Raw genomic sequence first — 14993 nt, 5'->3', positions numbered from 1 at the left:
GGGTGGAAACAGGGGCAGTTACTGCCTTTTATTAGAGCATAGTTGCCGCCCACCATCTATAAGGATGGAATTGGTAATGATGGGAAAGGAGGCTTCTTGGGAACAAACAAACACATGGTGATTATATAGTCTTAATTATTATCATCAATTTTATTGGTATTGCTGGATGTGGGAGCCAGCAATGAAACCTGCCCGCAGGAGAAACTCCCCCATGCCTTACTGCTCCCTTGCTCCTAATGCCCCTGCCCCCATACTTTTTTTGGAGAAACAAAAAACACCCAAGGCCTTGAGGATCCCATTAAGAAGGTCCCAGACACACCATTTTAAGAGCCATCTTTTTTCTTTTTTCTTTTTTTTCTTTGTTACAGTGTCCTAAGTAGTCTAGATAAGGCCTTGATCTTCCTGATTCTTCTTCCTAAATGCAGGCCCATGTCATAGTGTTTGGTTCATGCAATGCTAGAGTTCAAACCCAGGGCTTCAGCTTCCTGAACGCTAGGAAAGCACTGTACCCCGTGTGTGTTGTGTGTGTGTGTGTGTGTGTGTGTGTGTGTGTGTGTAAGTGTCTTGCCTGCATGTATGTGTGCATACGTGTGCTTGCAGAAGCCAGAAGAGCATGTCAGATCAACTCTGGAATTGGAGAGACAGGGCCTGTTAGCCTCTATGTGGGCGCTAGAAGGACAGCCAGTGCTCTTAACTGCTGAGCCATCTCTCCGGCATCTCGGGTGTGATGGCATACCTCTCTAACCCCAGCGCTTGGGAGGCAGATGTAGGTAGGTTTCTGTGAGTTTGAAGCCAACCTAGTCTACATATTGAGTTCTAGGACAGCCAGGACTACATCAAAAACACCAAACAAAAAGTATTGTGTATCTCCTCGAAGGCAGAAGGGCGTAACTGACAGGACCAACTTAGGAAGTGTAGAGAACTCTACAGGAAGGAAGAGATAGCCCAGCATTTGGGAAACCCATGTGACTCCATGTCCCTTGGTATGTCCATCCACTGGTTGACTCTAAACCTCTTCCCTGACTCCAGCATCACAGCCTCTGTGTGGTGCACGCACAGCTGTGCATGTTGTGTTTGCAGGCAGGGGACTTGTGGAGGGTAGCAGTTAACGTCAGGATGTCTTTCTCAATTGTTTTTCTACATTTTTTTGTTTGCTTGTTTAAGACAGGGTCTAAAACTTACAGAGACCTGCCTGTCTCTGTCTTCTGAAGGTGGGATTAAAGGCAGGAGCCACCATGTCCGGGTTTTTGACTTATGTTTTTTGGGGGGGAGGAATAAGGTCTCTTGTTGTTCCTGGAGCTCACTTAAATTTTAGGAAGACTGGTTGGCCTTTAAATTCCCAGGTTCTGTCTCCACTCCTCTAGTTCTGGAATTACCTGGATGTGGCTCTATGCCTGGCTTTCTACCTAGGTGTTAAGGACCCAAACTCAGATTCTGTGTGTATGCAACAGGCACTTGACCCATTAGGCCATCTCCCCAAGCCAATCGAAGCCTCGCTTTAAGCTGGGTGTGGTGGCACCAGTCTGTAATCCAAGCATTTAGGAGGCTGAGGCAAGAGGATTTAATTGCAAGGGTGTCCTGGGGTCTACCTAGTAAAATCCTGTCTTAGAAGACAGAGAGAGAGAGAGAGAGAGAAAGAGAGAGAGAGGGGGGGGGAGAGAGAGAGGAAGAGAAGAGAAGAGAAGAGAAGAGAAGAGAAGAGAAGAAAGGAAAGGAAAGGAAAGAAAACCACAACTGTTTTTATTTGCTTTCCTGGAAAGAGCTTGTCTGTGACCACTCTGAGCTCTCCCAGCTGGGACCTTGGGACTGGCTCACCCATAGAGAGACTCCCAGCCATGATGCCTGTGCTTGGGAAAGTTAAAGGACAAGAAGTCAGAGGTCTGATGCTGGGAACTGGGCTCCTCACGGTGGGGGGGGAGGGGGGCAGCGGGAGTCTGGCAGCCAAGTGTTACCCTCCTAAGCTTTGATGGAGGAAGTAGACTCTGGCTCTTGTAGCCTTTGGCCCTGAACTGTTGACACAGTGATCCAGTCACCCTGAGTTGCTAAGCAGCTCCATGGACTCATGGCTGACCCTCTCAGGCAAGTGAGCAGGCAGCCATACCACAGAAAGCTTGGCATTCAAGGTTTGATGGAGAGAATGTCTTTCTCCACCGAAGGGAGTGGCTTGTTAGGATCGATGTTTATCTTGCAACTGGGCAACAGAAGGCCAAGGTGTCTGGGAGACTAAAGCCAGCTCCCTTGGCAACCTCAGTGGACAGACACAGTGGGAAGGTAGCTGTGCCGGTATAGTGTTTGCCTGAGCTGAGTACCCAGCAGCGCATAAAAGTGGCATGGTCGTATACAGCTGAAATCTCAGCATTTGGAAGCAAGAGTCAGAAGTTCAAAGCTATCCTTGGCTACACAGTGAATTTAAGGCCAGCCTGGGTTATATGAGACAATCTCAAAAGGAAGGAATGAAGGGAGAAAGGCAACCGTGGGGCAGGGTAGAAAGGATTCAAGGGTGTCTGTTCTGCCACATGCTCTTGAATGCGATTTTAGCAGAAACCTAGACCTATCCCTTAGTGCAAGTTGTGACCAGGGATAGTGGGCAGGACCTGGTCCCTGAAGCCACAGATGGGAGTTAGGGGGCAGGTTAGGATACTGCAGGTGATGGAGGAACCCTTGCTGTCAGAGAGCATTTGTCATTGAGGAGTACCTTTCTCACTCTCAAGAACTCCCCTGCTTGGAGTTACTCCATCTCAAATACAATCCTGCAGACCAGTGTAGCTCATAATTATGTGCCTGGCACAGCCTTGAAGGGGACCAACATACATCTGTATTTAATGCACTTAAATCTCCTAAGGGATGCTAAGGTGGGCCTGATATGCACTAGTCTATCCCATGATAGATGACCCTGCTGGTCAGGCATCATTAGACCCACTTTGCAGATAGGAGACCGAGACACATATAGGCAGAGTAAGTGTCTGAGTGCCATTCACTGCTTTTCCTCAGTAAGTGACGTGAATCAGGACTCTACAAAGTAGGTTTGCAGGATTTGAGGTTCAGAGAAATTAGTTGACATCAAGCAAAGCAGTCAAGCTGACATTTGGACATGTATGTTCCAGACTGGAGTTCAGAGTCTGGGGTTGATACATGTTCTGGAGTTCTCAGACCTGGTCTTCTTCCCTTGTGATAGATCAGTGAGATGTGATACAAATGGACATTGTCTGAATGGGAATTAAAACAACGGTGGTAGTTTGAATAGGAATGGCCTCCATAGGCTCCTCTCATATATTCAAATGTTAGTGCCATCAAAGAAGAATGGCACTATTTGAGAAGGACTAAGAGGTGTGCCCTTATTAGAGAATGTGTGTCACTGGGCAGTGGGCTTTGAAGTTTTAAACACCCAAGCCAGGTCCAGGGTCACTCTCTCTTCCTGCTGTCTGCAGGTCTGTAGCATGTCTTTCTGTGTGCCACCATGCGTCCCACTGTACTTAAAATGGACTAAGCCCCAATGAGATATTTTCTAAGACTTGCCATGGTCATGGTGTCTCTTTACAGCAATAGAAACCCTAAGATAGACATATATATGATCTGTGAGAAACAAAAGGGGCCCTGGAGAATAGATGAGGAACAGGAGAAGGAAAGAGGACTGTGTGTGTATGTGTGGGGGTACACAAGCCAGAACCCCCTCCTGGGGTTGCCATCACCATTTCTGTCCTTCTCCCCATTTCTTTTCACATTAAGATGGCAACGGGTTCCCATTTTTCCAAGTCCAGGGGTGGAAAGGAATGACAAGGAGACAATGTCACATGTAGCTGAGCATGGTGACAAGGAGAGAGGTCATGCAGCTGAGCATGGCAGTTTTGCAACATGGTGCTTGCTGTTTATTCTTCTCAAAATGTGTTGAGTTCCATAGTGACCCTGGTCACTGCTTCGGCCTGAGCCTTGTTGTCTCAGGAGTGGACAGAATGGAAGCAGGCAGGAGAGGGACCAGTGCTGCTGTCTGTTGGCACCTGGTCCTGAGGAGTTAGTTTCATGTCAGGCACAAAGCCAAGGATTTGTTTTCATAAGAACTCAGAGCCAACACAGGCCTCTGGGTAGCAGGTGACATAATAGAGAGATGTTTCAGGAAAGGCCAACCGGAAGGATTGAGAAGTAGGACGGCAAGAGGGACCTGGAGACTATAGCAATGAGGACAGGCCTGGATGAAGGTTGCAGTGGGGCAAGGGGACAGGGGAAAAATGCTCATTTGGAAACCCTCAGAGATAAAGAATGGGGAATCTGGTTAAAAACGGGGAGAAGAAAGGACCAAGGTGTTACTTAGAACTCCAAGGTGCCTCGCTTTGGTGGTGGTGGTGGTGGTGGTAGCAATGGCAGACATCTGCCCAGTGGGGAGCTCAGGGATGATCAGTAGAAAGCCATGGCTACAGAGGGCTGAACATGTCTTTGCCATGTTGCTTAGAGACATCCTGACAAAGGGACAGACCTAGGTCTTAACAGGCCCCATGCCTGTAATCTCCAGGAAAGAGCACTGGCCAGTGAGTCAGACCCAGGTGGAAGAGACTCATCACTCAGTCCAGCACCTGGGTGGCATCACCATGAGTTCCTGACCCTACCGCCAGTTGACCTTGAGGGCGTCCATTGCTCTGAGGGAAAGGAGCCAAGAGGAAGAGGGCCTGGAAGCTGGTGTGGTCTCTGTGTACAGTAGGGACAAGTGACACAACCCTGTCTCTGCTCCTAACAAAACACCTGAGGACACCTGAAAGCTAGCAGTGGGGTGGAACTTTATTTGAAGCAAAGGAATCAACATTATCCCCAGATGCTCCAGGCATCAGGCCACAAGAATTTCTCTCAGCCTGGCCATTTCCTGCTTCTGGGCTGCTGCTCCCAGTGGACAGCAGAGGGCAGCAGAAGCCTGGTTTCCAGGTGTCCCTCCTGCCACCCTCATCCAGCCTCCACTGAGCTGTGCCTGGGGTGGGGTGGGGGGCATCTCCATGGAGTGGATGGGTGCCAGGGCTACCAACACGTTCCTGGCACCCATACAGGCTCTCCCAGGATTCTTGCCTTGTCTAGTTTTTATATCCACCCAAGGAGCAATCACAGTTCAGGGTCCACATCCCAAAGATGGGATGAGAAAGGAGATGGCCCGAGCTTGAAAAAGCAATAGCTATTCCAGAGAAAGCCTCCCTTTTCCACCCGTGTCCAGTTGGGCTGGGATTGAGTCACAGAAGGAAATTCTAATGAGAAGAAAGCTATACTGTACTGCCAAGAACCCAGTTGCTGTTGCCTCTTGTTATTAGTGCTTCGGGATGAAATGGCTTTGTCCCTGGAAGGCCACAGCCATGCTTCCTGTTATTATCCTTATTAGCCACATAGGGGGCACAATGGGGAGAGCAGAGAAAGTGTGGGTGCTGTAGGCACCCTCCAAGAAGAGCAGCTAGGCGATTACAAGGAAGCCGGTTTGTTCAGCACCCCGTATACTCGTGTATACACTCCCAGACATGTGCATATACGGAAGTAGGAGTGTGGCCAGGTATACACAAGTACATAGCCGAGTTTATCCATCAGTGTCCACATGCAGAAGGAGCATGGCATGGGCAGACACACTTGGAAGTGTGGGCGTACCTGGAGGGAGGCTGCAACTGTGAATGCTAAACAGGTAGACAAACACCTTGAGCATCCAGGGGAAAGGCCAGAGAGCAGAAGGCTAAGCTGAGAAGAGAAGGCTGTGGCTCACCCCTTCCTGTACCCACTGAATCAGTCAGACACACTAGTGACGGAGTATGGGAGCACTGGAGATGAGCAGCCATTGGTGCACACATGGAGGAGGACCTGGATGTTGGGTGCCTGGCGCATATGTAGGTGCTGACTACAGTAATGGGAATGGCTCCCCTGGGCTAGTCTCTGGAGTGTGCCCAGGCCCACTTCTGTGTACATGTGTGTGTGTCTTACATAGACAGGTTAGCCACATGTGACCTCATTTGGGGCCACAAGTTGCTCACAGAGGTCTTCACCATCATACAGTACCACCCTGAGGAACCCAAAGGACTTAGCCTCCCTCTAGGCACTAAGGTCCACCACAACATGTCGGTAAACCAGTGTTTGTCCCTTGAAACTGGGGGCCAGGAGCAGCTGGGCATCTCCAGCAGGCATGTAGCAGAAGGCCCGAGGGGCCTGTACTGCCAGTTCTTGGAACCGTACAAATTTCTGTCGCCCCTCATCCCACTGGTAGATCTGGGTGAAGGAGAAGTCACTGCCCAGTGCCAGGTAGCGGTGACCGCCCACCAGGAAGGGCTGTAGGGCCAGTGAACCTCGGGAGGGAAGGGCTTGCACCTCTGAGAAACGGGTACCCTCCCAGCGCAGGATCTTGGAGTCACCAATATAGCGGCTAAGGCACAGGTAGCTGTCTCGGCCAGCACGAAAGTGTTTCACAGCCTGGGCATCAGGCACCTGAGTCACCTCTCCCTGAGCCACAAACTGTTTCTGAGTACGACTCCATTGATAGATGACAGGTGCCTGAGAACTGCTAGACACAATCAACCGTGGCTTGCCCTCACCATCCACAAACTCCAGGTCAGTGTCGCGGTGCCAGGCGTGCAGGGCCTGGTGGGAATAGAAGCCATTCTGGTGCCAACGGTAGAGGCTGGTGGCACCTGCTTTGGAACTGTCAGCCACCGCGAAGAACCAATCACCATCGATGCGGAAAGCTTCCAGGTCATTGGGTTTGCGCACGCGCTGTGGGTCGATGTCCTGCAGCTTGGTGAAGCGGGTGGTGTTCGGGTCCCAGTGGTAAATATATGAGCCACCGAACAGCTGGGCCACGACTACATAGAGCTGGCCATCCACCACCATTGGCTTGCAGTGCACAGCTGAGGGGGCTGCCAGGACAGAAGCATACTGGGTTAGGCAGTGTCGGGTAAGCCCCACCCAAATTAAAGACCAGCCTCCAAACATACTCCGAAACTGAGATCTGCTACAGAGTTCCACTCCCAGTGCAGCCTCTCCCAGGACTCAAGGTCCATATGAGTTTAGTTTAGTTTGTTGAGACAAAGAAGCCCTTGGCTGACCTGAACCTTACAGTGTAGACCAGGCTGGTCTTGAACTTGCGGCGACCATCTTTCCCTGCATTCCAAGTGCTGGGATGACAAGTGTGAGCCACCATACCCCAGCAAGTTTTGCTTGATGGTTATCGCTATATAATCAAGTCTGCCCTTGAACTCTCCAGATTCCTGCCTTTACCTCTGAAATGCTGGGATTATAGGTTTGAACCATCATGAACGGAGGGAGGGTTTTGTGTGTGCAAGGCACGCATTCTATCAACAGAGCTTCATCACCGCTCTTAGTATTTAATTATTCACTTAATTAAATACTTTGTTTATTTATTTACTTATTTAGAGGTGGAGTCTCTCTATTATGCAGACCTGGCTGACCTTAAACTCACAGAGACCTGCCCGCCTTGCCTCCCAATGTATTTTATACATGTTATTTTGTATATGCTGGCCTTCTTCAGAGGATAGGATAATCCTGATAGGATAATTTCTTTCTCCAATACTTTTTAAGTTAAATGTTTTAATTTATGTTATAAAATAGTGTATTGATGTGTGTCAAGGCCAGAATTGATTCAAAGTGTTCATCTGTTATGAATTCCTTATAGGCAGAAACCACTCTCATTCCTTCTTCTTTTAGGAATTGACTGGAATTGGACACAAGAACCTCCTGCAGCTTCCCCCCGGATAGGAGCAGCACAGGCAGGCCACAGGCAGGTACCTGGAATTCTATCATAGTCACGAAGCTGTCGTTCCACATAGTCCCACTTGAGGATGGTGCAGGCGCTGGCACCAGGCTGGGCCAGAGCCAAATAGAGGTCACTGGAGTAAAGGAAGGGTTCTGCAGACACTGCTGGGAAGGACAGAGTCTGGTAGAGGACAAAATCTGCAGGGTCAAGAGGTGTAGGTGGGTGGAATTAACCTCAAGGAATAAGGCACCAACCCACTAGGTGGTAGTGGGGACCTGGCTATAAAACTGGGTGTGGCCAGCTGGGTGGCCTTCAGTTGGGAGGCTGGAGGGAGTGGGGGTGGGGACATCCTACCAGTGGTGATACAGTCGAATTCCCGAAGAGGCAAGTCCTGCACCTTGTGCTCCTGGAAGCGGGGCGGGCTGGCACAGTAGATGGGGGCCACTGTGGTGTTGGTGTGTGCCAGCCACTCCACCAGCCACTTTACCTTGCAGTCACAGTTAAGTGCGTTGCCCCGGAGGTCCCTGGATTGTGAGGGCAAGGACACAGAAGGGCAGCCCCCTCAGCTGCTCTGCCCACCAGCCTACCTGGCCTTCAGAAACTGCTGTAAAAGGCTCACACACAGCTAGGTGGGACCAGGCTAGGTGGGAGCAGGGCCTCCACACACCTGCCTAAGCCTCTGCCTGCTTGCTTATCTACCTAGCCAGGTGTCGTTGGTTTTTAACTTGTAATTTTAATTTTTGTAACACTGGGGATTGGAGCCCAGGACCTTGCACATTCTAGGCAAGCGCTCTGCATTGCCTGTCCTGTTTTTACTTCTTGATCAGGAGGCAAAGTTTTACTGTTCATGATCCTCATGCTTCAGCCTCCTGAGTATCTGAGATCACAGTCCTGTACAACTTCCAGGCACTTTTCGCAACGGGCAACCTACCCCATTCTATGTCATGTCCCTATTCCTCAGAATTCAGGAGCTTCCATTTTTTTTTTTTTTTGTATAAATAATGCCAAATGGCTGCAAATGTGATAGAGTCCTTTTTTTTTTTTTTCTTTTTTTTTTTTCTTCTTTTCGGAGCTGGGGACCGGATAGAGTTCTTTAACGTTAACTCAAACCAACCATTCAAAAAGCCACATGTGTTTACCCTACACATCTAATGTGCATTTGAAAGGCTGTGTGGGTCTCAGAGAACCCCAATTTGGATGGCTCTCAGTCTTCCAAACTTGACTTTACCTTTTAATTTGACTTCACCTTCTCAAAACCCTCAAACCCAAATCCTCCTAGTCTCTGATCACCCAAATTCTGACTCCTGCTCCTCTCTTTCCAGGGGTATGCCCTCTGTGGCACTGAGGGAAGAGACAGGATTCAGGGGGGTATGTCCTCTGTGGCATTGTGGAAAGAAGCAAGATTCAGGTCTTACAAGTCACTCAAGATGTCCAGGGGACGAAAGATGTCTCTGGGCAGTGTCTGGAGGTTATTGTTGGCCAGAGAGCTGCATGAAAGAACCTGGGGTCACTTAACGATCATGACCAAATCTAGAGGCCACACGGGCCCCATGGGGTACATCCAGTCCCACACCTGTGGGTACAGGTGTCAGGCACTCACAGGTGTGTCAAGGACTTCAATCCTCTGAAGGTAAACTTGGAGAGACCCCAGATATCATTGTTTTCTATGAAGCTGGAAAAAATGAGAACTTGTCTTAGTTACCACTCAGAGTCCCAGGCCATTCCCCCAGCAGTGATTTCCCAACATCCAAGGCCAGACAATAGCATAGGAGCCAGAGACAGGCTTCCTTAATGGGCAACAACATCACACCACAGTAGGTGAGATGGGATATTAGGCAAGGTGACAGGAACATGGGAGAAATGACCTCCTACCCATCCTACAGCCAGGAGATTCCAGGGCTCTTCCCTCCCTACCCCCCTCCCAGCCTTTTCCCTGCACTTTTCCTCCCATCCCTCTAAGGGCTGGGCCCCCTCTTTCCACCCTGCCTTTGACCCTTCCCTCCCACACACAGGTACTGCAGGTGCGACAGTCCTGTGAAGGCGTTGTCTCCAATCAGCGTGAACTTGTTGGAGTTGAGTAACCTGGGAAGACAAAGCTGGAATTAGAATTTGCAAGGGTGTGCCCATGCCTACTGCCCCACCCTTGAGCTTCCTCAAGACCTTGCTATCCTTCCTCCATACCTCAGGACCCTTGGACAGCATGGCCAGGTGTGAACTTGTTCCCATGCCACAAGCTCCCTTGTTTGCTCCTGGATATGGTGGGAGGCAAAGTTATCCTGCCAAGTTGGCTCCTGGCTCACTTCCATGGCATCTCCTCATCCAGTCTTCTTATCCTCATCCTCACCCTCACCTACTCTAGCCCTGCTGTCCACCATGCCTCCAGAACTGTGATCCCTAGGGTCACCTGTGTTTAGAACGACCCCCTTCCCAGAAGTGGCCAGTCTCTGGCACTGGGCCAGACCATTCCAACCCAACTCCCTGGACCCTCTAGAGATGTGGAGTCTACATTCCCCATCCCACACTCTTGGCTTCTGTGTGTAGGTTCCCTGCGGCCTGGATTCCTGACCCCATGTCACTCCACCTTCCCCAGCATACTCTATTGGGGCATCTGCATTTTCAAGCCCTCCCTCCATCTACTCTCACCCCAGTTCAGCATCTGTCGAGTTCTACCATGTTCCCACCCGCCCTTCCACAAAGCCATCCATACAAGAACTGCAACAGTGGCAGGTGGGAGAAGGCTCCGTCCTGGATCTCTGAGAAGGCAGCATTCACCAGTGTCCTGCAGGGAACACATGCGCCAAGACTGTGTTAAGTGTCTGAAGGACCTGTACTATGGACAGAGGTGGACAGGGCAGTGGCTTCTGTGTTCAGCAGTGCTGGCCCCCACCTGCAGCTACCCTTTCCTTTCCAAACTCAATGTTTTTCTTCACCACTCTTCTCCCCTGCAGCCTCCAGAAGCACCAGTGGCCCTAGGCTCACCTTCCCTCCCAGCCAAGAGCAGGTTCCATTACCAGCACCATTCCTCAACACCCACAATATCTCGGTGCTGCTGAGGGATGGGGCAGCAAGATGAGGGACCTCACAGCCTCTCTAGTCCCACAGGCAAGGGGTGGGAGTTAGAGGCCAGTTGCTGCAAGTGAGGTTGGCCCAACTATGTGCAGAACAGCAGACCCAGTGGCAGGAGTCTGGCCCATGCCAGGGTACCACGAAGGGAAGCTCACTTGTCACCCCTCCCCCTGCTGCTATTAGTCTTTCTGCTCTCTGTCCTTGGTGTGACCTCACAGGGAGGGGCCAGCATGCTCTTGTCCACTCCCTCCAACCCACACACAGTAGGTCTCATTGCGCTGCTGATGGTGATGATTCATCCTTGGCCATGAACTCTGGTTTACCCAAGCTATGGCTGCTCTACGGATTGCAGTGCTCCCTGCAGACTGGGGCCTGGAGTCCTCAGTTCTGAGGAAGCCTTGGAGTGCTCCTGGTCTATATTCTCTGAAAAGAGGAGCAGGCTTTCTCTCCTCCAGAGCTTTCTTGTGCCTTCCTTTCTTTCCCCACCCCCAAGGCTAGGCACACACTCACAGGGAGATGACCTCTGAAGGCAGGTTCTTGGGCACCGACTTAGAGTCCACGCAGAAGGCTGTATCCCTGGTGCAGGAGCAGCTGGGTGGGCAGGGGGGCGTCTTAGGAGGCCTCTTGGCACTGGCTTGCAGCATTAGGTAAAAACCCAACGTGGACAACACCAGTAGCCGGCACATAGGGCCCCGCCTGGCTCGTAGCCGGGCCATGCCTCCTGCAGGGTCTCCCCAACACCAGCCTGCCGGCGCCCCGCTGCAGCTGCAAGCTGCTCTGGCCCCCTCGAGAGCGTCCACCTCCGGGCTGCCGCAGCTCTGGTGCCACCCGGTTTCTAGGCGCCACCTATTCCTCCTGACCTCGGGCGCTGGCTGCAGTCCTTTCAGCTCCGGAGCGCTGCGCGGAACTGGGACCGCAACTACTGGCTGCCAGGGCTGGTGGACGCGGACTGCGGCGCAGGCGGCGGGGGCGCGCGCGGGGGCGGAGCGGGGAGGCCCAGGCTCGGAGCTGGCGGGAGAGCAGCCAAAGGATGGAGTGGTAGCACCCGTCCGCAGCGTGCCCTACCAGGCCACCAGCCTCTGTGTCTGATCTCCAGAGCTGTCTGTGCAGAGTGCATTGATATGAGAATGTGCACAGGCAGGGTGCACATGGATCTGCGGACCTATGTGCACCTGTGTGTATGTCTTGGTTGTGAGGGGGCGTAGAATTAAGGGGTATGTCACAAGTGACTCATATACATCCAGGTTGGCATGCGAGATTGGGAGCTTGAGGGTGCGAGCTTGTTTGCATCAGCTGAGGAACAGAGTGTGCTTTTGTGCCTGTGAGCTGAAAAGGGAAAGGTAGCCGCTGGAGTGGGAAGTGTGGTACGTTTCACACCGCACAACCACAGTCCGTTAGAGTCGGAAGAGCCTTGGGTGTGCTCCAGCTCAGGTCTTTGCTTTATCAACAAGGAAACTGAGGCTACAAGAAATCGAAAAGCAGCCAAACTCCCTATCTCTACCGTGTACTTGGCAGGTTAATTGGCTGGCCCTTTGGAAGGAAGGGACGTTAATTCCCATCTACAGATAAGGAAAGTGTAGCCTTAGGACCCGAAGCTCAACTTCAAGTACTCAGAAATCTTTCTACACTAGTGCTCTTCAAAGGGTAACTCTAGTGTCCAAAGCTCCTTGAGAACCTTCCATGGAGTCTCCGAGGTCAATATACTTCACCTAAGAAAGACACTATTTGTCTATTGCACTTCCATGTTGCCACAAAAGTACTCTGGAAATTTCCAGAGCTACATGGAGAGTGTTTTATGAAACCTCAGACTAAAGATATTTAAAAAAAAATTATAACAGCAACGCTTCTTTCTACAACTATTTTTGTTTAAAGAGGCAAAGGCATGTGGGTTGGCAGGATGGCTCCAAGGTTGCCACCAAGCTTGATGACCTGAGTTCAATCCCTAGGATCCATATTGTGGAAGGAGAGAACTAAGTTGTGGAAGCTAGTCTCTGATCTCCACAGGCATGATCTTACGAAACAAACAAACAAACAAATAGATAAATAAATGCAGTGGTTTTTGTAAAAGATGTAGAAGTCTGTGAATATAGTTTAGTGGTAGTGTGCACAAGGTCCTGGGTTCGAGCCCCCAGCATGGGACTGGGACTGTAGTTCAATTGTTAGAGTGTTTGCCATTAATGTGATTTGACTTCCAGCATCACATGACTGTAATCCTAGCACTTGTCAGGTATGAAGTTCAAGGCTATTCTCGGCTACATAAGTTTGAAGCTTGGGATACTTAAGAACTTGTCTCAAATACAAAACAAAAAAATATGTGAGCCAATCGGGTATGGTGGTGCATGCCTGTATTCAAGCACTCCAGAGCAGTGGTTCTCACCCTTCCTAATGCTGTGACCCTTTAATACAGTTTCTCATGTTGTGGTGAACCCCCCTCAACCACAAATTAAATTCGTTGCTACTTCATAACTGTAAATTTGCCACTGTTATAAATCATAATGTCAATATCTGACATACGACCCCTGTGAAAGGGTTGTTTGACCCCCAAAGGGGTCTGGACCCACAGGTTGAGAGCTCCTGCTCTAGAGGGAGGCTAAGGCAAGATGATCAAAAGTTCAAGGCCAGCCTGACCACATAGTGAGACCACAGCTGTGCTAGCTTCAGGCTGTGGGGGAAACCTCCACTCCAAGTTAAAGTCTGTTCCTGCAGCCTGGGATAATCCTGACTTTTGACACCCACTAGCCTCTGCTACTCCAGTTGCCCGTGCTGCCTTGTGCGAGCCAGCATGAGGGAAAGGGGCAAGGAGGGGTAAGGAGGATGACTGGGGCAGCTGAACAGCCATCCCCACTCGTCCCTGGCACAGCTTTGCCCAGTACACAAAGGGCAGAGTGAATCTTGTCCTGGATTGTGCAGCTGAGGGGCTGGGAGCAGGCAAAGGATAGTGGCCACTGTGAGGTTTTCCACTGCCAGGGCTGTCACAGAGGGCAACCCAGAGACAAGGGGGAGGAGTTTGGATCCCAGTCTTAGCGAGCAAGAGGTGCCCTGAGGATGAAGTAGAGGACAGTGATGACGATTGGCCTTTCATGTCCATGAAGTCATCGGAGTGTCAGGACAGCTTTGTGAAGTGGGGAAGTCAGGAGGCAGTAGGCCCATTTCAGAGATGAACACGGTAAAGTCTTGAGAAGTAGGACTTCCTGTGGGTTCCAGAGCTTCCATGGGGAGCACGGACCTCATGTACTAAAGGAAGGATCTAGGGTCTTGTGGAAAGAGACCCCTTGTGTTTGCTAACGGTCTTTTGATTGTGTACGATTACATATAGGCTGTGTGCATGCTCCTTGACATGACAGGTTCACAGAACTACAAAGAAAACATTTTCAACATACTTTTTCCTTCTGTTTGGGAAGACAGGCTGACGACCCTCTTCCCATCTTTCATAGCAGATTCCAGTTAACACGTGTGTGCTAAGAGGCAAGTGAACAATGAGGGACTGTGAAAGGATTGCAGAATCTGGGGCTCAGGGACAGGTCACAGAGCATGTGCCATTGACTCTTGCTTGGCCTTTCGAAGTGAGTGTATTCACAGCCAAGACTATCTTCAGTGAGAGCAAGTAAAGAGGGCTGTACCATAGGGTTGATCTGGGGGCAAGGTTGAGGTCTATGTCAAGCTGAAGAGGACCCAAGAGAGAACAGAAGTGTTCTCCCCACACTTAGCAATGATGGCAAGCCACAGCTGTAGTTCCTGTTTGGAATGAGTACCACAACTGGACACTGCGGCCCCCCGAGATGCCCACAGGGACCCCGAGATGCCTGCAGTTCTTCTTGGCTCTCCTGCTGGCCTGCTGCCCACCTGGCTCAGGCCCAGTGTGTGTGAGTCAGCCATCAATCTCAAGGTTTCCAGGACAACCCAGGCTAGGAGTGGGTGCCTGGGGGATGGGCAGAAGGGTGGGCAGTGCAAGCAGGCTGTCTTTTACATCTGTCACCTGCACACAACCAAGGGGAGAGAAAACTAGCTCCCCTCTCCTTTCCTTCCCTCAGCCCTCCCCTTCTTCCATTGATTCTAAGACACTCTGCTGAGCTGTGAGAGGCTTAGGCAAATATTTAAGGGGGCAGTTAGAGGGCCAAGGAGGACAATGGGAGCAAACATTTCCTTCCTTCTCCCCTCTGCTAATTGTCTCAGGAACTCTCATCTCAGATGCCATGCTGCTGTACAGCCT

General features: G+C 50.8%; 1 protein-coding gene across 2 annotated transcripts; it reads right to left on the bottom strand.

Annotated features, from left to right (window-relative positions):
• Positions 1 to 4749: 4749 nt before the first annotated feature.
• Lgi3 (leucine-rich repeat LGI family, member 3) lies at positions 4750 to 11878 on the bottom strand. Of its 2 annotated transcripts, none has more exons than NM_001107277.1 (8): positions 11294 to 11878; positions 10425 to 10496; positions 9728 to 9799; positions 9318 to 9389; positions 9133 to 9204; positions 8072 to 8241; positions 7750 to 7914; positions 4750 to 6860 (listed from the first exon to the last, which is right to left on the bottom strand). In NM_001107277.1, exons 1-8 carry the CDS (start codon positions 11497 to 11499, stop codon positions 6043 to 6045), a joined length of 1647 nt encoding a protein of 548 aa, NP_001100747.1. In that variant the 5' UTR covers positions 11500 to 11878; the 3' UTR covers positions 4750 to 6042. The 2 variants fall into 2 exon arrangements, with proteins under 2 accessions (NP_001100747.1, XP_038949279.1); XM_039093351.1 differs by having other exon boundaries at positions 9899 to 10496; positions 11294 to 11371.
• Between the last annotated feature and the right edge of the window lie 3115 nt (positions 11879 to 14993).

The sequence above is a fragment of the Rattus norvegicus genome, chromosome 15 (genome assembly GCF_036323735.1).
Source record: "Rattus norvegicus strain BN/NHsdMcwi chromosome 15, GRCr8, whole genome shotgun sequence".
NCBI classification, from domain to species: domain Eukaryota; kingdom Metazoa; phylum Chordata; class Mammalia; order Rodentia; family Muridae; genus Rattus; species Rattus norvegicus.
This window is presented reverse-complemented; position numbering and strand designations above follow the sequence as displayed.

Excerpts from the sequence above, each read along its gene's own strand:
- Lgi3 (NM_001107277.1), bottom strand. The coding sequence starts at position 11,499 with ATGGCCCGGCTACGAGCCAGGCGGGGCCCTATGTGCCGGCTACTGGTG. Across the intron at positions 10,497-11,293 it reads CCTTCAGAGGTCATCTCCCT|GACACTGGTGAATGCTGCCT; the intron begins GTGAGTGTGTGC and ends TGTTCCCTGCAG. Across the intron at positions 9,800-10,424 it reads CTGCCACTGTTGCAGTTCTT|GTTACTCAACTCCAACAAGT; the intron begins GTATGGATGGCT and ends TTGTCTTCCCAG.